This window comes from Hyperoodon ampullatus (assembly GCF_949752795.1).
Source record: "Hyperoodon ampullatus genome assembly, chromosome: 17".
Taxonomy (NCBI): domain Eukaryota; kingdom Metazoa; phylum Chordata; class Mammalia; order Artiodactyla; family Ziphiidae; genus Hyperoodon; species Hyperoodon ampullatus.
The window spans coordinates 29,833,758-29,858,192 of record NC_136930.1 but is presented as its reverse complement, the minus strand read 5'-3'; the positions used below and the strand labels follow the sequence as shown (position 1 = coordinate 29,858,192).

The window sequence follows — 24,435 nt, the reverse complement described above, 5'->3', positions numbered from 1 at the left end:
AAGATATAGTAGTAAAAAAGACCACAAGTATTCTGCTCCCATGGTCCTTAGATTCTATTAGGGGAGATAGATGTAAACAGAGAAGGAATAAATGACCCTGATATGTTAACACTGAGAAACACTACAAGAAATATAATAGGTGATGATGTGATAGAGGCCCTTGGGTGGGAAGAAGTGGTTGAGAAATTAGTGTGGAGGTCAAGAAAGGCCTAAATTGTGAAGGGGACACTGATGCAAGGACTTTAGTGGGGAGAAATTTCAACCACACGAAGTTATTCAGAACAGTGTGTTGTAAGTACCTGAAACAGCAGTACAAAAGCAAAAATGTTAGAATGTTCAAAGTGGAAAAAAAATATTGTGGCTACAGCATAGTGGGTAAGTGATCAAGGAGGTCACACATGTAAGCAGGGACCAGATAACGAGGCCCTGTTGAACATGGCAAAGACTGGATTTTTTAATTTTAAGTACAATGGAAAACATTGGAGGGTTTTCAACAGGAAAGTGTGTGTTCTGATGTGTATTCAAAAACATCGTTATGGCCTCCGTGTGAAGAATGGACTTCAAAAGTGGAAGCAAGGAGATTAATTGGTAGGCTGTTGAAATAGTACAGGGGGACACAATGGTAGCAGTGGAGATGGAGCAAAAAGTACAGTTTACATTCTGTATGTAATCATAACAAGTTTTTCTTATGGCTTGGATTTTAGGGGTGAGAAAAGCAAATCAAAGACAACATCTAGGTTTATTGCCTAACTAATTGAATAGATGGTGCCATTTCTGAAGATGTAGCAAAGAAAGAGTTTGAAATGTTCATTTTCGGTTTGAGATACCTGCTTACACACCAATTGGAGAAATCAAGCAGGTAGTAACAGTTCACAAGGAAAGGTGGGTTGGAGGCACAGATCTGAGAGTAATTTCATATAAATTGTATTGAAAGTAAGGGCGGACATGAAATCTCATAAGTATAAAGATAGCTAAAGAAGTGTCGATGAAATGATGGTTCTTTAAACAGATCTGTAAATTCAGATTAAAATGTCCAATTTCACTGTTTCACATATAGCATGGAACTCAGTCCCTCAGACTCCTACTTGCCCTTTTCTTAATATACTATAATTTTATACTCGGATACATTTTGATCTTCATAGCATTTAGCTCTAAAATGCTATGTTCCTAAATCATCTCAGCATCTTCTCACAAATATACCCAAGACTCTCTTGTCATACTTCATTCTAGGCTGAACCGTTGAGGATTTTAAGACATTTTCAAAGAAAGAAGACAAAATTTAGATCTATTTTGGTTTGTTTTATTATTATTACTACTAATAGCCAAACAGAAAAATACATTTATTTCCTATAGCTTAAGGTGTGTGTTTATGAAGTAATTCCTTTCTGTGTTTTTAAAATTATCCAACAGAGTACAAATTGATATTTTCAATTCTGTTGCATTTTTAATAAGGCTTCTGAAGAAAGAGATTTTGTATGATTATTTGGGTGTGAAAAAAAGTGGCCCTGGGTTTTGTGATAACAGAGGCAAGTAGTCTGACTCTAGAGTAAGAAAATGAGACAAAGTGGATGAAGAAATGACCGGTTCATATGAAATCAACCTTGGAGTCACTTTCTGTTCAGTTTGAGTTCAGTATCTAGAAACATTAAAGTATGTCATTTCAGAATTTTCTATATCATTTATTTGTTCACACAGAAGGAATTTAAGAAATTGTTATATACTATTACATAGACAACTGTTTTGTCTTATGGTTATGACTCATGATCAAATCTAAAAAATGATGAATATAGCCCATTTCCATTCATAATTTATTTTAAAGGATTGATTTACAATGCTTTTCTCAAAGAATCAGCAATTTAAAGTCATAATTCTACTGCAGAGATTATTGATCTATCAGAAGAAAAAAACTATAAGCTTTATTTATAATAGCTACTATCATTTGCTGACCTTACTGCACAAAATTCCAAATTTTTTTCCATTATAATATCTAAATCGTAAACCCCTCCAAGTGGTTTATTTACATAATGTTCCAGGTGAATATGCTAATATACTTCTCAATGAACCCATAAGCCTATTTTTCAGGGAGGAAAATATCAGTGGGATGAGCTTTTTTGTTCATGTTGAAATATGTTCAAATATGTTAGAAATTAAAATGCAAACCTATATTTATGAATAAGCTTCACCATTTTTATAAGGCAGCTGGATATAATGTGTATATATAATAATATAACAGACTGAATAATATTATGATTGAATATAGTTAGATGATTCTAATCACATTGAAGTTTCCTGGACATATATCAAAGCTGACACAGCAGGTAATCTGAGGGTCCGATCTTATGTTGAGTTTTTCAAAGATGGTGAAATGATGCCAAGTTACAGTTTTGCATTATCTACTAACAGAAAGAGGGAAAAATTGCTTTTATCCTGAAAAAATCATACCAGGATTATGTTCCTACTAGAGGGTACAATAAAATTCACATTCCATAAATATTTTCTTGAAATGTGATCTCAATAATTCTTTCACATAAGTGCTCAAAAAAGTGTTGGTAGGCAAATGGATCTATAAGCAAATAGAGCGAGGGATGAAGGAAAATTATATTGACACAATGAACATTAAGAATTTGAGTGAGGACCCCAAGAGGGTAAGATGACAGGGAGATTAATGTAAGAATGCTATGTCAAGGGAAACACTAGCATTACTGTGGTAGAAAATTGTACTAAACTATGAATCAAAGAGCATTAGTTGAGTTTCAACTCTGTAACATTCAAGAAGAGCAAATGTGACTAAGACATTACTTTTGAATAATATGATGCCCAATGCTTTGTCATTGACTGAATTGCGTGACCATATATACTATATCTATGTTAGGACCTCAGCATAAGTATGTTTTAATATGCAATATAAAAGATATTTGAGGGATTTTAGTGAAATAAGATTAAAATATTATATATATATAAATTTACTTTATAGCTACAAAGCACTACATGAAGAATAGGTATTGTTACATGAACATTGTTATAACTACATCTTGGAGAACAAACCTGGTTTCTGAATATGTAGCAATCTTCCTTCAATCATATGTAGAGTATGACCCCATTGTCCCTAGGATTTTTAATTATTCCTGGGTTAGCAAAATTTTAAAACTTGCTTTAAGTTATGGTTTATGTCATCTAAAAATGCCTTTTATTGTAAGATACATCATAATTTAATCTATCATTGAGGGGAAAACTCTGCCCAGTATACTCTGACATAGTATTGAGATGTGAAATGTGAAAAAATATGTATCTTAGAATCCGTGAAATAAGGTATTTGATGGTTTCTCTGTGAGAAGTTTTTTTTATGATCAACTTCAGGAAATAGTTAATATATATGACTATTGTAAATCCCATTGAAATATTTACTTGAGAGAAGAGATCTGGAAATTCTGAGTGCAATCTCAACCCCATTAACCATGCTATATTCATCGCAGCCTGTTCTGTGATAGAGGAATATTCAAAAATAACTTAAAAGCAGATGTTTCCATGAAAGAAAATATACATTAGTTTTGGTAGAACTTTGCGCTCCCTACTTGTCTTCTTCAGAAAGATAGGCCTGACTACCATTATTTCAGCTCAGTGTTTCTCCCTGAAGCTTTTCCTGATCTCTCTATCAAATCTGCCCTTATCTTCTATGTGATAAGAATCTATGACAAACACCTCTACAGTGTGTTTTCCTGTCTGGATAAAATCTGCCTTATGGCTTATTATTGGGATACATCCTGAAACAATTTTTTTTTCTTTTCCATGTGAACACTGAAGATGAAGGAAGTGCTAATATTCCACATGTTACTTATCTGAGGTATCTGGGAATCTATAGAAAAACATTCTTTATAAGATTCCACAGCTCTGTAGATGAAGGATTCTCCATAGACCTGAAACAAGAGAATATACAGAAAAGACTGGATTTTTTTTTCTTTTTCTGATTTAAGCTAAATGCCTAATCCCAAGATAATGCATTGTGTGTTACTTCACAAATCTGTTGGTGAAATGCTACCTTTAGCATATGTTAAGAGATGTTTAGTGGTGTGAGGGAGAAAATGTTGTCAAACATATTTGGTATGTGTAGAAGAAAGAATAGTGACTTTTGAAATGGAATAGACTGGTTATAAGTCATTGTCCTCCAAGAATTCTCCTCTCTCAAACGGAGACAATGACAATTCTCTCATGAGTTTATAGTGAATAAACATTTGATATAATGTGTAGAGCATTATGCCTGCCCTAAAATAGGCAATATCACTGTGAACTCCCAATGGTTTCACCCCAGTATTGTCAATCCTTTTGAACATTCAGACATAAAATTTTTGACTCTTAGAACATATAGGCAATAATGAGTGATCTAAAGTAGGGAGGTTCACAATTTGTTCCTTAGATATCTAGTGGGTCTGTGAAAGTGGCCCAATGGCCACCCTGTGAAGGGATGAGAGTTCTGAGAGTTCTGACTCTTAGCAAGTTTTGCTTTTATCTGTTTATCCATCTATACACCAAGGACTCTAGTCAAGACTTGCCCTAAAGTCTACAGTCATATACCCAATTGCTTCAACAACAACTATTTTGATGTTTAACAGACATCTGATTTTAACACGCTTAAAGTCAAACTCACAATTCCTCAAACCTCCTTAACTTACCTTTCCATGCTTCCATATCTCACTGAATGGCAACATTATTCTTCTGGTTGTTCAGGCCCCAAATTCTTGAGTTATGCTCAACTTCATTCTCTCACATACTGCATTCAATCCATTAGTAAGCTCTTTGGGATTTTTCTTAAAAATAACATCCCAATCCCTTGAATTATCATCAGTTCTCCAGTACACATTCTAGCCCAAGGATTACTGAAATGACATCTTAACTGGTATCTCTTCTACTTTACTTCCTTCAATCTGTTTAACTCATAGCAACAGTGTGTTCCTTTCAAAAATAAGCCGTATCTTGAAGGTCTTCTGCTCAAACTCTTCAGTGCCTTCACATCTCTCTTAGAGGAAAACAAAAGGTTTTGCTATAGCTTAAGGGTCTATCTAATCACAGGTGCTGGTTCCCACTCTGACCTTGTCTCCCTTTTGCTAACTCAATTCTAGTCATTCTAGCCTCACTGTGGATGCTCAAGTGCTCCAGGCTTATGCCTGCCACAGAAACTTTTGATAATTAGTTACTCCACCTGGAATGTTATGCTCCTCAAAACTACAGAATGTTGTTTCTCACTTCTTTCTGCTCTCTGCTCAAACAACAGCTTATCAAAGACTTTGCTATCCAGTACTTTAAAATGGCTGACACATATTCTTAGATAACTTTTTCTGCTTTGTTCTCTTAATAGATCTTACCACCTCCTATGATAGTATACACTTATTTACAATTTTTATTTTTTGCCTGTAATCTCTACATATCCTAAAATGTAAAATTGATAAGAGCTGGGCATGTCTCTTTTGTCCAAGGTTTTATCGCTGGCACCTACAATAATTCTAGAAACACAGTAGGTTCTCAATAAATATTTGTTAAATAAACGAATGGGTAAATGGATCAAGATTATGCTTATTTCAAATGACGTATTCTGGTGCCTAAGTAAGATTTTTTTTAAAATCATGAAAACCTCTGATTTCTACATAGGTTGGTGATACCCTTTTGAATTGTAACTATGCTTAGCTAGAATTTTAAAATTAATTTTTAGCAGACTGAAGAAATATAAAATAACATATCCATTTTCAGCATATTCTAAAAAGGAAACAGAATAAATTGTGTACACTGTCCTTGCATGATTTAAATCAGTTCTGTAAATCACTAACAAGTACATAGGTAGCATGCAGCAAGGATTTAATGAATGCTAGCTAGCTGTTATTGTTTGTATACATAATTGTCTTTCCTATGCATGTGTTGTTGTTGTTTATTTATCCTTTTCAGGTATTGGAGATATAGTGAAGAAATGAAAACCATGGATCCTGGCTATCCCAAACCAATCACAGTCTGGAAAGGTATCCCCGAATCTCCTCAGGGAGCCTTTGTGCACAAAGAAAATGGTATGCAACATGTGCATTATATATTTCATGAGCTTACTAAGTATTTGAATAATCTATCCTACTTGTTCACTATGTTAAATGGTTAGAAAGTAACATACTAGGGCTATCTCATATTATACTTATATAAAATTTCCTTCATAGATTTATATTTAATATTATGCTCAAGACGTTTTTTTAACCTCAACATATTTTAGTTTATTAAAAAAAAGTAATTTTTAAAAATGAAGAGTGTTAATTCCTTTGAAGTAACCTCACTTATTTTCTACTAAAATTCATGTAAAGATAATAATAACAGAAATATGTGGGACAGGAGCTGGTCACAAAGAAGATATGTTATAAAAGTGAGCTGAGGATTCTACAGCATATTGAGGATTATAATTTTTCATGTGTGCCTTTGGCCTATAGTGTCAGCAAACAAGAAAGATCCCAGTTCAATACAGTAAGGCTAGAGTAGATGTATGATTGCTTAATAACAGAAACAGATCACAGAGCTGCTTTGCTCTCCATCTCAGGATTCAGGATTCAACCAGATCCTAAGGGAAGTTAGCCAAGCAATGGGTAATCAATACTCCTGTATCTGTTGGTAAAGTTTGAACATTTCTCTCTGCATTCAGGGATTACTAAGTAGAAATAAACCATAATAATAATAATTCAAAATAAAATTTATACACAATATTCCAGAACAAAGGAAAGGGACATCAAACTGAACTACAGAGAAAAAGAAAATACCCTCTCAGATGATTTATAATAGGAAAGAGAAGAAAATAATACATTATGTGGGTCCTAAATAGCATGAAAAGTCTATAACATATATGCAACAAGAACAAAATAACATCACTTGCAAGAGGAAAATTAAATGCATCTGGGAGAGGAATATCAAAAAAAATTAATGAAGAAACAGGGGAAAATGAAAAATCGACACGACTCACTGAAAATAATGGCTGATCATCAGCAAATTTCCAGAGTTTAAGAAAGCTTTACACTGAGTACAAGCTTGAAGGAACAGGATGATACCAATCAGAAAAATCAAACACAAACTGTGTTTTGACCATTGTTATATGTAATTTATACTACATTCTTTGTAATGATATCCCACAAGTAAAACACTGTATGCTAAGTCAAAAAGAACCTTGAAGCCCTGATTATAGCACTTATTGGAATTTTAGTTTTTTGTGTATTCTATTGGTTCAGAGAATTAAAGGACCAAGTTAAGATATAGCCTGTATGTGACAAAAGCAGAAATCCACAGGAGAGGACAGATTAAGATGAAACATATCTATCTGAGATAAAAAGGAAATCAATAAGAAAATAAAGTTACAATGCAGTCAAATTGGAGGCAGTAAAACCATATCAATATATGGCAAAAAACTACACAAACTATGCAGATGCAGAAGACAAAGAAGTGAAAAAACGTGAAACGTAATCACATGGAAAGTAGAAAACTGAGATGATCCCCTAAAATTAGAGCTGTCACCAAGAATCTAAGGGGGAGAGATTTCTTGAGGTTAGATTAAAGGGGGTTGTTTCAGCCCAGATAAAACCAACTCTAGCTTACATTTACAGAAGTTCAACCACTGCTCTAGACTGCCCTCAATAAAAGTTATCACACACTATACACAAATATATGCAAAGAAAATTAAGCCAAGATCTTACCAGTGATTAAATATAGCAAGTTTGATAAAATGTTTTTCAATTTCTTTCCTTTATTAATATTCTAAAATGAATATAACTTTTATAATAAAAATAACTTTTAAAATAAGTAATAATTATTTCAAAAGATTGAAAAAGTACACATAACCTTAATTCCTTAGCATATTAACTGTTTTTTTTTTTCCGTGTTTCTATTTGCAAGTCCATTAAAATTTGAGATTTGATTCAGGTTCTCTGGAAATAAATCATAATTATATAAAGATAAAAAAATCTTCTGGCTGCATCTTGCCCCATGCTTTTTCATATTCTTGTCCATCTTAAAATAATATTTGTTTAGTATAAATGGTTTCCTTACATTCAGAATTTAATATTTTCTTTTCACATGGCAAAGAATAACTTTGTAAAATGCTGGCAAAAAAACCCAAAACATGTTGGAAAAACCAGTGCTTACAAATGACAAAAAGCTACAGATGAAACTTCAACATATCTATGTCTTCTGGTCCAGCCCTTTCTTTGATATCCTTCAACATTGAGCTCACTTTTGATCTTTCAGGAATCCTTGAATATCCTTTTTGGTACACCAAAAGATTTTGCACTCAAAATTTCATATTACAACAATCAATTTATATGCCTGTTTGTTATCCCCTTTAGTGTAAGCTCTTCAAATGCAGTTACATAGTAACCATTCAATAAACATTAGTTGTTGAAATTAATTTTATCCCTTCCATTACTCTAGACCTTCACTCCCTGCAGTGAAGAAGATCACCTATTTGTTTGAAAACCTTGTTCTGTAGGGAAGTGATATTAATCAATCTGGAACGTCTTAGTCTAGATAGTCTACCAATAGCAAATTCTCCATTTTTAATTCTCTATTCAAATCTCATGCTTGTGTTTTTTTTTACCTTGAACTCAAATTATACATAACCTCTTCCCTTATGTTTTTTTAGAGAAGAGCAAGTTCAATTTATTGAGTAAACACACATATTTATACAGATATAAATAAATTTATATACTCAAAGCAATTCCGTATAAGGATAAAAGTCCATGCACATGATACTTGATGGTCATAAAATCAGAGATGATAGAGCAATGAAATGTTTTCTCTAATTCCTCATCCTTCCACCAAGGTAGGAATTTCTTCTTAGGGATCTTCTCCTTATGATAGTTTTCAAAAAAAAAAAAAATCCCAGAAGCTTAAAATTGAGCTATAGATTTTTGAAGGATGTTTTCATATTAAGGTGGAATATGCCTTCCTATAATACCTATTGATATTATTTCTGTCACCTTGGCCAATGAAATGTGAATGTGTGGTGCGATTTACTGACTTCCCACCATCTATCAGTTGTGCTACATAAATCTGTTATCTAATTTAATAGTCCAACACAAATACCTCTTTACCTAATTTATAATTATTTATGAATGAGGAAAACAGCATCAGCTAGTTTAATTAACTTACTCATGATCATGAAAGTGGTGATATTTTGTCTACGGTTTGAAACTAGACCATTCTAGCTCCACTGAATTGCTCTAAGGCACTCTCTCCAAAGAGGAAAAATTAAAACATCTTTTCCTACATTATATCATTAAGGTAATTGACAATCTGTCATGTCTGGCCAGATTTTTCATTTTGTCATATTAGATATACCTTAGGCTTTCTCAGAATGTAGCTTCCTAATCCATCATCATTCCAGTTTTCACCTGTAACCATCTTAATTTAACAATTTTCTTATTTTCCTCTTTATTTTTAGCCCCTGAAAATAGCTACAATAATGCAAATGATATGACTTATGCCATATATATATATATATATATATATGAATTATTTCTTCTTGATTTTGACAGTGTTTTAAGCAACAACATGAGTTTTTAACTTATACTAAAATTGTAGTAAATAATCGCTGCATTTACCCGCCTTCAAATCTCTAAGTTACTTGCTGTCAGGCCCTGCCTCCTAGGTATTCTATATTCTCTCCTTAGAAAATGAAATTTTAAGGTTAATACAAGATTCTGCTTAACACTGCTGCATTTTATTTTTACTGATTATAGCTCCATTTTTAGCCTGTTAAAATAGTTTGACTCTTGATTCTGTTGGTGTATTAATTCTCTACCCCGACCCTTATGCTGTGTTAAAATCTACACGTGGGATTCAAACAAATATTTTCACAAGACCCAGGTTATTCATTCACATTTGTTAAACATTAATTAACATTTTACTAATACATATACAATAGTGGAAAACAGAGAGAACACACAGGCACTGCTATGTAGGATCTTCTATGAAGTTATAACACAACAGCTATGGTAGACAATTTTTCCTTACATTTTAGGACTAAACAATAGAACAGTCACCAGTGAAAACCAATCAAATACAAGGAAAAAAAAAGTCATCACATAATTCATTACAGCCTAACTGACTTCTACCTCAGAATTTCTCAAAAATGATACTTCAGGTAAGAGTTCATCTGAAGTTTCTACTCTTAGTAAGCATAACATCTATAAGATTATAACATCAAAGCTACTCACAATAGAAAAAAAAGAGTATATAAACGTTTCTTCAACCCACTGATATTTCATAATCCGTTAAAAAAATATTGAATGAGATGAATTTTTCAGGATCAACATTTGACAGATTTCTATTATCAAGATTTTAGGCTACTTCTTTTCAATTACTTTTATTCTCTTAACTCCTGATGACTAGACTTCTTACCTCTAACAAGTGTATTCAGCCTACTACAATTCTACTGTATATGGAGTGTGTTAGTATAAAACTTGGCCTGCAGACATGATAAATATGAAAATGGAAACTTCTGAATTTTTATATGATACCCAGTAGTTTCATAGTAATTAGCTTTGACTAAAAATTAAAGATGAGGACACTTCCAGCTGTTGGTTTCCAGTTTACAAATATAAGAAGTACATTCACCTGTCTGGAAGGTCTGTTTCATTCTAGATCAATGTCATTATTCAACTATAATCATCTAATGCACTTTATTTGGCAGGCCCTCGACATTTCTTTATCCAAACTTGTTGAATAATTATGTTAGAGTTTATTAGCGTGATCAAATGCCAGCTCCCTGCAGAAAAATTTGAATCTACATACACCTGTTTTCACTTGGCAATTTGTTCTGGTTGCAAAACTGCCCTTCAAAACTAAAAGCAATGGCTGATTTTCATGGCATTGAACAGAATCATTTCTAGAATGAAGTGACCTGAAGTGACGGTCTATCCTAGCTGAAAATTTTTGAGAGATGTCAGAGTTTTTTGTTGTTATTGATTTAGGGGTGCTATCACCACCTGTGATTTTGAACCAAGGAGTATTTGTGAAAAGACAAAAATCTCTAAAGGACCTAGCTTTAGAAAAATCATTAAGATTCAGGCTCTAAAGCTAGACCAAGATTTAAATTCTTTTTTCAACAGGACTAGGGCATATCATTTTATCTGAGCTTCTGTGTCTTTGCCTGAAAAATATAGGTAGCTAATTCTACCTGACAGAGTGTTTATGAGGATTAAAAGATGTCATTTACTAAGTTTTTAACACAGTGATTCTTCCATAATAAGTGCTCAATAATGAAGGGGGAAAACCCTCATTATTGATTATTAACTCAAAAGTAAGCATATTATTCAAAATTAGACATCTCCCAAAATATAGTTTTTAAGTGATTATAACATTAAAACATTTCTTATTTTCCTGAATTTTATCTCAAAGTCACAAAGAAACTTGACATGAAAGAGATATGGACAGAAAGAAAAACCTGGGCTTGTTCCCAGGAAAAAAAACAAAAGTTAAGAGAATAGTCCTAAGAAAGACACATATTTGTAGTTTAATTGTCACAAGTTTACAAATCTATTATCTGCATCCATAATGTTTTAGAACATAAATCATATGTGTTGCTAAGTTACTTGAGACTTCTACATACTACCTCCTCCCCCATGAAATATATGTTAGTTGGAAGTATTAAAGATAGAATTATAGATTTATTTATACTTTATTCATCCTTTAAAAGGATTAATAATAACTTTAGAAGTTCTGTAAAATGTAACTAGATGATAAAAATTTAACATAAGATAATGTTATGAGGACATAATAATGAGGACAAAAGAAGAGATAAAATGGGCATGGCCTAGAGCTGAAAAAGGTTACTGCACAAAATACAATAAATACCTATTTAATTATTAAAATTCCTAGCATACAAAGGAAATCACATCTAGTTTCGTGATTTATGATTTCTTGTGATTTCTTTTCCAAATGACAAAAACAAACTTGTTCCTTAGGAGGAGTACAACTATTCCTGATGCTAAGATGATTAGAAATTTCCTTTGAGGTGTTTCATGGAGACGCTTCCTTATTATGTATTGTGCAATGTCCTCAATAGCTGCATGAGGGCAAACAGGGCTTCTGTTTATAAGGCTGTTTCAGCATCTTTCAATACAGATTGATACTCTCACACTAATGTGTAATTCTGTACCAACAATACTGTAAGCGAGCAACAGGATGAAGTTCTCTTTGCAGTGTAGACTAAGAGTAGATGTATAAAGCATGGTCTTTCAACAACTCTGTGCAAATATTATTTCTCTCTTTCAGCTGAGCTTTCCCTAGGCATTTGAGGGCACAGATTCTGGAGCACAAGAGTCAGATCAATTTCAATAGACAGCTGATCTGGGAATAGTGTTTTCTTCCTACAAAAATTGAGTGGCTTTAACATACATCTTTTAAGTTGCCTATTTAATTAAATTTCTATACATATACACTTTTACAAATAAGTGGTTCCTGTGTGTGTGTTTCCCCCCCACCAGGCTTTACGTATTTCTACAAAGGAAAGGAGTATTGGAAATTCAACAACCAGATACTCAAGGTAGAACCTGGATATCCCAGATCCATCCTCAAGGATTTTATGGGCTGTGACGGACCAACAGACAGAGATAAAGAAGGACACAGCCCACCAGATGATGTAGACATTGTCATCAAACTGGACAACACAGCCAGCACTGTGAAAGCCATAGCTATTGTCATTCCCTGCATCTTGGCCTTATGCCTCCTTGTATTGGTTTACACTGTGTTCCAGTTCAAGAGGAAAGGAACACCCCGCCACATACTGTACTGTAAACGCTCTATGCAAGAGTGGGTGTGATGTAGGGTTTTTTCCTTTCTTTCTTTTCTAGGAGTTTGTGATAACTTGAGATTCAAGACAAGAGCTGTTATGCTGTTTCCTAGCTAGGAGCAGGCTTGTGGCAGCCTGATTTGGGGCTGTCCTTTCAAACCCAGAGGGTTGCTGGTCCTGCACATGAATGGAAACGCACTCATGGGGAAGCTTCCATGATGCACAGTACCTGCCGTTCTTCAGTCCTTTGTCTTTTTTTGTCATTCAGTTCTAGGCCTTTCCTCTGCACGCTCAATGCCCAGTAAATTTTCAGGATTATCTAAAGAGAAAAAAGAAGAAAAGATTCTTCTTAAAGGTTTCTAATATGTTTTTTTTCTGATGTCTGAGCCCATTTCTGGGGGAAAAAAGCAAAAGGGAAAACCCCAAAATTTTTGCTTTACAGCAAGGAAAAAAGAAAAGGTTAAACAAAATACTCACAATTGAACGTTCAGGAAAGTGTGAAGACCCAAAACAGCTTTGTCTCCAAAGAAGATAGCTCTCTGACTGCTATGGACAGTCTCCTATGCTTCGTTTTTGTCAGGTGGGAGACCTGTAATACACATGCAGGACTTTAGACTGTTGGGACAGCCATTTTCCAACAAACAAGGGGCCAAAATATCTGCAATATTGTAACAGCCTTAATACTACATCCATTTTTCTTTTTATACAGCTGTTCTCAGCTATGTTCTTAATGTTTCATCACATTTATATTCACAGCTATCTTCAAATGGGACCTTTTCATTGTTTTGAAGGGATTCTAAACCCCTTCCTGCCACCTTACCCCTACATCATTGTGAAAATCTCCCCAAGTTGTATTAGGCCACTGCCCCAGGCCTTCCATGGGTCTGTCAGGAATATTCATTATAAGTGGAGCAAAAAGCAGTATGTCTTTAAAGTGGTTTAAAGTGACAGTTACATTATAAGGATATGTGACACTAGTAATACGTTGGTGTAACCCTTTGAGAACTATCAAATCAGCTTTCAGAGTCTTAGGATCTGGTAAATTATTGAACTGGTCAATGGTTAAAAACAGGCACAGGTTCAAGAAGTTCAGGTTTTTAAAACAGATATCCTATAACCCCATGTAATTTTTAAGTGATTCACACTACTACATAAATGCATTTATAACAAACAGAAATGATGTTACTTGCCAAAGTTTTTCAGGCAAATAAAAAGGTATCTTATTAAATATCTTGTAAGGGTGAAATTTTATTTGAACAACTGATTATAACAGCCTGTCTTTGTTGTTGTTGTTGTTAGGCACAACACACAACACAATTTATGTTTTAAAATCCATTGCATGAAAACTCAATTTGCCGTGGAAGATGCCGTTAGCATCGCCATCTAAAGAATGAATTAAAATGATGACTCTGAGATTGCATGAATATCCTCCAGTGTATTAGCTATCTATCGCATGTCAACCATAGTTCTCAAAGGGTTAGTGTGGCTTCTGGCATTTAGCCATCCATTTGATAGCTGACAGAGCCAAGAGACCACCAAAGCATTTCATTGTTGAGTGTAATTTGTCCTAACAGCAGTATTGTCATTTTCAGGTGACCTGCAGAGCAGGTTTGTATCAATATTTTTTTCCTAGAGAAAAGTCAGCAACTGACAGACCTCTTAATTGATTTTTAGGCGCTGCTTCTTGCAGTGAAAGGCTTTACAGCCACTGGGCTGTGAACTTATTAGAGATGGTCAGAACGAATGCACCCCATGAGTCAGACATTGGCTTTGTGTGAAAGCCAGCTTTTGAGGGGATTAGCTTTTGAAACAATGAACAGCTTGCCTTGAAGTTGATTATTGATCTGTTGACTGTCATTAACAAAAACTTAAACATTATCTTCTGTGAAAATTTTCCTTGAAGAGTCCTGTTCTATGTCTTTGCCCTTTGACCTTTAACTTGCAAACTGGCACAAACAGGAAATCTTGTGTTGCTTCTCCATTGGAGTGTTAATTGTTCTCTAAAAACCTAGTAGGCATGAGCTGTTTCCTTAGAGTGGAGAGAGAAGGAGTGTTGACGGTGGATCTGCAGATGAACACTTTGCTCTTTACACGCACACTTTAAAAATGTCCTATAGGTAGAAGTGACTTTTAATTTTCCTTTAATATAATTTCAAGTCTAAATTCATCATTTTAGTACAAATATAGATCTATGGGGGGAAAAAAACTCAAAATACTTGAAAGGCCAATGTGGCTTTTATATAAAGCAGGAATTTTATACTAGTGAAAATTTCTTACTCATTTGCTAATAATACACATTTCCAGATGATTTTAATGAGTGTAGGTGTACATTCTTATTTGGAAATGGATGGTTTGGCTGCCTTGAATTTGTATTTATACTCAACATAGCATGAAAATTAGAATGCCTCTCAGTTAAACTACATGTTTATGTTTTGGTTGGGGAAAATATTTTGTAATCATGGACGGCATGTTGCAAAGCCTTGCAGATTGGTATTTCTTACAACCTGAACATAAAGTAAGGCTAAGAAAAAAGGATAGTTAAAAAATGTAATGGCTAATGGCTTTACAGCAAAACATTATGCAATGCAGACTGTAGTTTGACAAGATCTTGGAGATTATGTGTGTTAAGACCAAGAAAGAAAGGGGAGAGGACAAGAATTAGCCCTGTAGCTTTATTTCAGTGCTTCCATTCTAGACAATGCTGGTATTATAAAGAGTCGCTTCTACTGAGCATGGAGAAAGAACTATATACATAAGCTCATTTATACAATGTTTGCCTGTGGGAGGGTTTAATCTTTTTAGGGCCTGATGCCAAGAAAAAAAAAAAGGCTAGAAATTGTATTTTGCTGTAGATTGAAATGAGTAACTATGTCATTTGGGGACATATGTAAATCATTGAGGAATTCCATCAACCTGCATTGAAAATTGATTTTTTTCCTCTAAAATGAGAAAGAAACTAAAGAAGCAATCTTTTGCCTCTTTACTCATTTGTCACAATATCCTGACTCATCAGAAGACTATAAATATATAAGGGCTAGAAAATAACCATAGCATTAAGAAGGGAAAGACTCTATCATTATGCTTGAATTATGGAAATGTCATAGATAAGTATTGGGTCATATTTTCCTCAATATGAGATGAGATTTATGTGATAAGAAAAGGCATATATGGCTTCTCTGTTTATTAGAACATTTAAATTTTCAGGTTGTGAGACTACAAGAGATAAGAAAATATTAAGTACAGCATAATCACAAACATTGGGATTCTATTTGCCTATTTTATGCCAGGCACTTTGTATGGTTGCTACTTCTCTTCCACTTGGGGTTTGGGGAAAAAATGTTAATTCTAAAGGAATAGTGAAAGGGAGAGTGACTAATTGGTCTAGCACATAAGAATAGTGATTCAGAAACAATGTGAATAATAAATAAAACAATATAATGTACACATTCAGTATCAATAGAGATATACAACATATCAAATATTTTTCAACATTCTATCACTGATAACATGGAAAGTTCAGACCTAGGGTTTCCTAAATTGAAATGAAAACGCATTCACAATGACAAAAAATAATTCACCTCCTGTTTCATTATTTCTCATTATTTTAATATAAACATAAATGTAAACAAGGTAATGCTTCTTACATAAATTAACTATATCATAATTTTAGCCAAATATTATTTTTCTATATATTATTAACTGGACCGAATGAAGTATTAAACAGCCAGTCAGTCTGTGTTCTCTATAAAGCAGTTAAGCCACATCAGATCTGTGGAAGAGGTTGTGAATTTAACTACTGACTTGTTTCAGAACAAAGTGTCTTCTGACATGGCATCAGAACAGGTGAATACAGATGTTCTTTACAATTGCAAAGGTAACGTGCATAAATTAGAGAACATTATATGATACTAGCAAAGACAACTTCTGTTATAAATCAGAGGGCAAGACTTTTCTGAATCAGATGTAATAAATTACTAAGTAATAATTTACAAAAAAATAATTACTGAGTAATAAAGAATAGAGACTGATTTACTGAAACAAGCAAATGTTACTTTTACTATTCAGATTGCTTGTAATCTTTTTCTATTGGCATATTTGTTTGTTTCATATACTAGAAACTTGTTTTTATTCACTTTCTGTGGGTGATTTAAAAAACACAATGTGGTAGATGAGAACATTGCCCAACTTCACTGGTATTTCCAATACATGGATGATGTGTATATATGGGATCCTAGGGAAACTAATATAATACTTCTACATATTATGCTGTTATCTCTAGTATGTTACAAATACACACTCACACTTTGTGGATCTTATAGTAGAATAAGCAATGTGGCCATATTGACTAAATTCAGTGTGCTACCTGAAAAGGAATGGATATTATAATCAAATAGACTGAGTTAACACAAAAGTCATTAAAATAATCTTTTTCTTTTTAAGTTTTGGAATTATTTCCAAAAACTAATAAAGGCAGTGGTTTACTGATAGTATTGAGTTTGTGAGACTGTAACATATACTGAAACAACCTCATGGCTGGTGGTGAAATCTTTTTCAGCAAACACAACAGAGAGTTCATTGAATTTTTGATTCTCTCAAGAACGCCTTCCAAAATATCAGATGTTAAACGGAACATGCCATCTAAACCAAAAATGTTAAATTCAGATAAGCCATTATAAGTAGTCATGAGTACAATCTTATGATATCACAAAAGGATTCATGTCAATAATACTAGAAAATCTAACCATTTCATTGCATCTCATGCACCTTCCTGATTAATTTATTGTGATCACAGTTTATAACTGCCAGAACATATGTATCTATGTTATAGAGTCTATGTTGCCTAGTAGGGAACCATAGCTACATCAGAGAAGTTATATTTAAAAAAAATAGAACTTCCTAAATATCAGAAAAACTTCATAATAAAGAATGTAGCAACCAGGCATAGCACCACATGATAAATATGAATGTTAAGTGTTAAATTTATCATATATTATGAAAATTAAAGAAGAGGAAATATGAGTCTTTTGTAAAATATAAAAACATCATATAGCACTCCTTAATACAATTGGAAAATTTACTTTAGCAAGTATAAAAATAGTAGAACAATGCAACTTCAGGCTCTTCACACTTGTGATGAGTATGTGATATATCAATGTATATAATTAGACAGTGGTCATTAGCTGTTACCCTGCATAAACACATCTGATACTCATGCATTGCCTTCTAGGCTAAAAATGTCAAAGTTAGATATTCAGTAACCTCAGTTGGAAAGATCTATATAACGTTAGAATCTCCTGAGAAAAGCCATGTCACTAGGATAGAAATTTACCTCAATAATCATGTAACACAAAACACTTGGCAGAGTAGCAAAGAAGTTGCCTTAGTGTTTTAGTCTCACCTAATTGTAACTGTTGTCTTTCATGTACTACTCAAATCATTTTTCATTTGTTTACTTTGGTGTAATTTTGAAATGATTCTGATAATTTTCCAGGTCAGATTAATAACATCCAATTGCAAATATATCTTCCAACATTTTATACATACATCTACTTTTAAATTTAAACCAATAGTATATAAAGCCTAAAAATGAACACTGATTTGACAAATTCACAGAAATTGAGTGAAAAACAGATGTGATATTGCAAAATATATGTCAATTTCCGGGTAGAATACTGAAGTATCAGCCTTCAATTTTTAAACACTACTGTGAGCTTATAACTGGACATGTCATGCATTATTTTTTAGAACAATGCTAATTATTTATACTAAGTAAGTGTATAAGATCATGAGTGCTGTAATGCAGCACCTCACGCACTCATAACTAAAGCTCTTAAGGAAAATGAAGGCATAACCAGTAACTCATGGTTAGTGCATAATAAGTATTAAAATGTATGGGAGATAATTCTGAAGATTTATGACGATTCTATGCTTTTTCAATTTAAAGAGCAGCATGTCTTAAAATGTGTCTTATACTAACATTGGACTGGGAATAATGTTCAAGTTTGCACTCAACGAATCCTTATGTTCAAGATCACACTGGACAGTGTAGGAAAAACACATCATAAACTAGAATGTTTTGCTGATTCACATAACTTTGTCATGTGCTCTGCTATAGACCTGGATTTATATGCCATTAAGAAGGAAGAAAATCAATTAAATATAAATATGAAAATTGCATTATGTTAGGCCACTTAGATTCAAAGCAAGATGTTATTAACTCTTATATCTTATAGAAAAGCCAGAAAGAGAAAATGGTGAACATGAATGAAATTATTAACTTTTTGACTTACAAAGACATTTCTTGAGTATCTTATCCACTTGTTTTTATCCATGAACAAATATCACTCACAATATAAACATTTCTATGGCACTTGGTCTGTAGCTAGATTGGATCCCAGGAAAAATACTTTTGGACACAGGCCTTTTTATCCATGCCTCATACATGATGAAGCTTCAGTGAGATGTGACTGCATGTTAGGATGCTTTTTCCTAGGATAGGATATGGTGCTGCTTGTACTTGCCATCTTTATTTGAATGTATGTTTCTACGTTGGCCTGCCTTGCCAAGATATAGATGAATAAAGCCTGGTGTGAGCTGTCCATTTGACAAGTTACTAGAACATGTTTCATTTGCTCTTATGTAATGCCAATTTGATCTTTTTCCGACTCTATATACTGATAACCCAGTTGCAAATGTAAAATTACTCTACTTAAATGAATGATTCAATCCTTCAATGTCATAGTTTTGCTACCACTGAAATATCACAGAGGCCACATTTTTACTATCTTCTCACAGCTCTTTAGTATATACTATTGCTTGTGTAAAATTAGGTTTTTAGTTCTTTTTGTCACTTCTTTTGTACCTGAAGTGGAATCCATTATTCCTTTATATATTCATGAATGCAAAATTTCACAATTCAGTTATTTTTTTACTTCCAAACAAACATGATTTCCAAACAAGTATGCTCTGTGTGCCTTATTTTTCTCTTCCTTCAGTTCTGAAATTATTTGTTTGTGTTCTGTTTGTCACCCCAAAATACAGATGGTTGGGAGGGTTATATTATTTTGTGTTGTTCTGTGCAGTCTGTGCCTATATTTGTATTCCTTTCGATTTCTACCTTGCCCCCACCTTTTCTTTTTTTTTTTTTTTACAGATTTGTTTTTCCCTTCCTTTCGTGAAAACCAGAATTGAACAGAATTGAATATCGTATGCGTTGTCCTGAAAATATGTTTGTCCTTCAGTTTTTTTCCTTAACAAGTTTCATGCAAAGATTTAGTTACAATAAACTTCACGCACCTCACAATCTCTTACATTGGATTCTAACTTTTCTAGAGCTATACCCCTGAGAAAAGTGAAATGCTGAGTATGAAGGCTGTTGTCTATTGATAAGCCAGTGAAGGGACTTTGCTTTTGGTGAAAGTATCTTAAATAATTATACTGGAAAGTAAATACCATAATACAGTGTTTCGTTTAAGGTACACCAGGAGTACATGAATGCCTAAAACCTCAATTCTTTGGTCTATTTCCCTTTATGTGTAAATTACATATATATTAAAAAGAGTGAGAGAATAAGATATTAAAGGGTGTTATAGTGGCAGCTTTTTGCTGTCTTTGTTTTGACTGCATCAGCATTTCTATTGTGGACCTCTATTTTCAGGGGTTTTAGAGACTCACCCATAAAAATTTGCTTCAGGCTTAAAAGTCTTGAAATATTTTTTTTAGATATATAATTTTAAACCAATATATCTTGTTTTTATATTATAGGAGGAAATAAATGGAGTTTACTAGTTCAATTTTGTGCTAATATAACTTTTAATGAGCTTAATTTTTTAATAAAACAAAATCTAACCAGTCCATAGTCTACTGATGGTTTTTTAAAAGAATCAATAATTGACATAGAGAAAATTGCCTGCTTTGTCAGTGTAGCAACCTATCTTCAAGATATTTTAAAACTTGTAACCTATATTAACATTATCTTGATTCTAACAGTGGATCAGTATGATAATGAATGCAATTTATGCCATCCATATGAGCTATCTGGTAATATAGATTTGGAAATATATAGTATATTTAGTAAATATATATGTATATATATATTTACTAGGTAGATTAAGGGAGGTAAGTGCCCATAAATTTAGTTTGTCAAGTAAATACCATATATATTTTAAAAAATTGCACAGACATTTATCTTTCAGAGTCAGAATTAGATACAAGCAATTGCAAAGAAAAGTTGTCTCTTGGGTAAACAATACACATTTTATAGCTTCTTATGAAAATCATTTTTTTCTATATTGTAGTTATGGGAAATTAAAAGGATTTAATGCATAAAATTAATGCAGACTTTATTTAAATAGCATTAAACTATGAAGCAGAGAGAAACACTAGGAAATGAAATATTTAGGCTGTTATCTTTTGGTTTACGACAATACTTTACCTTTATTTTCATTCCCATTGATATTTTCAGTTATGCAGAGAGTGTTAAATTCTAACTTTAAGTGACTGGATTGTTCACATTACACTCAACACTATTTCATTAAGTTTTTGATAATATGTAGTCTTCTGTGTGCAAGGAAAGAAAAAAATAACACATTCATTTGCTGAATGAGTTCTAAGGTTTGCAAGTTGTTAGAGATTTTTTTGCCTACACAGGATTCTATACATTTATACCATCTTAAATCTGGCATATATATATATATATATATATATATATATATATATATATACACACACACATATATATCTCTATATATTTTGTTTGCTTGTTTGTTTCAGATAGCTTCTATTGACAAACACAAAGCTTGTTTGTGTACAAATATAAGGCTAAATAAATGGTGCTAAAGTGTATTATGACTGTCAGATATAATCAGGCAAAATTTTGTGGTGCTTAAATTAATTTTTTCATTGATTTATTGATCAATGCATTGAACAGTGTTTATTATTCACAAGTTGTCCTTTATTGGTAAATCAAGGCCTCATAGCACATTGTTAAATAAAATGGTTGACTAGTATATGTAACAGCTCACCAAGCTACTATCTCTTTAACTCCTTATAATGTTTCATCAATAAAGGTCAAGGGATCATAATATTAATCTCATCGCTGTAGACCATTAACATGACTGAACTTTTCCACAAAGTACTTATGTTTACAATGCTATAACCCTTTGACTGCTACGGCAACCTTTAACTACACAAATGTCACAAGCTAGAATCATCAGCATGGTTCTTGCCATGGCAATCAAAGAGTTAAGGGCTGTGCAGTGATTTGTTTTATATTTATTAATTTATATTTATTTCATTTTCATTCAAGAAGGGGAATTTGGGTGGGGCAGTTTTTTTCTGCTGTAAGTGTCTTAACCTAGGGAAGGGTTAAATGGCTTTTTATACTATTGCATCTTCTGTACTTACCATCAATTCATTGTGTTGTAATTAAAAAAAAACTGTCAATAAATAAGAGAACAGAAAAATGGTTCATAGACATTGTGGTTTACTCAATGATGATATATATACATTTATGGGGATACATAGCAGTAGGCTTTGCTATCTATGTCTTCCTAATTGATATAAAACATAAATTAAAATATCTAAAGTAATTTAGGCCCAAATCTCCTCTGTGTGTTTGCCTGAAATAGTAAGTATATTAAAATGGCCACGTCAACTAGAGATTGTTTAACTGCTACCTAGATGCCTATGACTGTGACCAAGGACAGAAGCAGGAAGTATTACTATATCAAATATATTTCAGGCAAGTACCCATGAACATAGGATATGTTAAGATTTCATTACCACTTGACAGAAATAAAAATTACATTTTGGATAAGTGAGTATAATTTATTGATTAAAATCCTAAATTTAATCAAAGGAGTTAATATTGATATCAAAAGTCTTTGGCAGAATCCTATTTAAGGATTTATTTCCTCCTTATTTTTCTTTAAATGAAAGGACTATAGTAAAGGGTGGCATGAATAGAGAACTGACTCACAGAGAGAAAACAAGAGTAAGGATAAACATTTTCATACTTAATATTTTTAATAAATTATTTTCTTAGAATATCAAATAGGTACATGTAACCAAGTGCTTGAACAAGTGTTTCCTAGAAAGCAAATCTAATATGTATCAATAGTTCTAAAAGGTCATCTGAATTTTAAGAAGAATTAGGAAAGCATATTGGGAATAAAAGAAAATGTGTTCTCTCACGCAAAAATTAAGGTGCATCTGTGCACGAATAAGTTAATATTATAAACTTTAATACACACAGAAAAGAGGAGCTCTGAAGCAGAGTAACTAAGGTAATCACAGAAATTTAATTGTCTGAAGCAATAAACAGACTAGAAGGACAGAGGATTGTTTGTATTGAGTCTTTGAAATCTGCATCTAGGCTGAATCTCTGGAAATTTGGAGATCTTTATCAAAGAGTTTAAAGAAATACTCAGATAAGAGTTGTACTTTTGGAACATGTCAGCATACAAAAACCTACAAGATTTAGTCAACTAACAATATAGTTTATTTTTATTTGTAGAAGCTTTTAAATAAAAGATAGCCTTTATTTTTATAAGGCTATTAAGGATGTGTGACCATAAATATCAGGTTGAATCCAAGAATGAATCTCCCTTGTTTTTATTATCAAAGAGAAAAAAAGCTATAACAATTAATCTCACCTAGTAGAATTGTTTTTTATATCTGAATCATTAATTTATATAATATTAAAATACACTATTATATCACTTATCTTACAATCAAAGACCAAATTAGAATAATATATTGTGGAGAAAAATAAAAATCCAAATAGGGGTATTGAGAACCTAATAACACACCTAGCACACTATAGAAACACAAACATAATTTATTACATTGAGCAGTGTTTGCATACTTTAAACCTTTTATAAAAAGTATTGAATGGGCATAACTTCAACCCCAGTTTCATACACCATCATTTCTTCAATTTAGTTACCACATGGTGTATCATTAGCTCTTCCTTCCCACTTCTTCCTCCTTCTCCCCCCCTCTGCCCTCCTCTCTCTCTCTCTCTCTCTTTGTCTGTCTCTCTCCTTTAACTGCTCTATTCCTTGAAAGAAAAATTTATAAAGTCACTCCTTTCATATCTTCCTAACTCAGTTTTTTACTTCTTATTATTTATTTGCACTTCTCACCATGCACTTGATGTAAAATTTCTTCAATGTAAATGATATATTTATTACTTAATCCAGTCTTCCTAATTCTCTATCTTACTTGGCTTCTTAGCAGTATTTAATACTGATAGTTACTCTGCTATTCATACTTTTCCTAGACAGCTCCTTGAGGGTAGGACCTATTTATTTCTCACCTATCTTCCACACCCAGAGCCTGATACAGTACCAAGTTCATAGTCGGCCCTCAGTTAAATGTTGGCTTCTAGACATTAGAGTTTAGAGGTTTTCCCCCCACCATATCTAACTTTTTAAACTGGTTCTTTTGAGCTTATATAATTCCCCCTATATGTTCTTTTCTTTTCGTGCAGTGTAAAATTAATGGAACTGACAAAGTCGGTAGAAAGATAGAAATATCCTTCATCATCTATATATGCATCCACAATCCATTCATTTGTTCATTCAATGATATTGAGATCTGACTACATCCCAGGCATTGTAGGTGTCAGGGCTGAA

At 32.9% G+C, this 24,435-nt stretch overlaps 1 protein-coding gene across 1 annotated transcript in view; it reads left to right on the top strand.

The window, feature by feature from the left end:
• MMP16 (matrix metallopeptidase 16) overlaps positions 1-12,826 on the top strand; it is a gene marked incomplete at both ends in the record, with an annotated part of 328,226 nt that extends 315,400 nt beyond the window's left edge. Inside the window, 2 exons of the mRNA XM_079722437.1 lie at positions 5,932-6,047; positions 12,492-12,826. Of these exons, the coding sequence (XP_079578563.1) occupies positions 5,932-6,047; positions 12,492-12,826 (451 nt within the window). The remainder of the gene's footprint in view (positions 1-5,931; positions 6,048-12,491) is intronic.
• Positions 12,827-24,435: the final 11,609 nt, after the last annotated feature.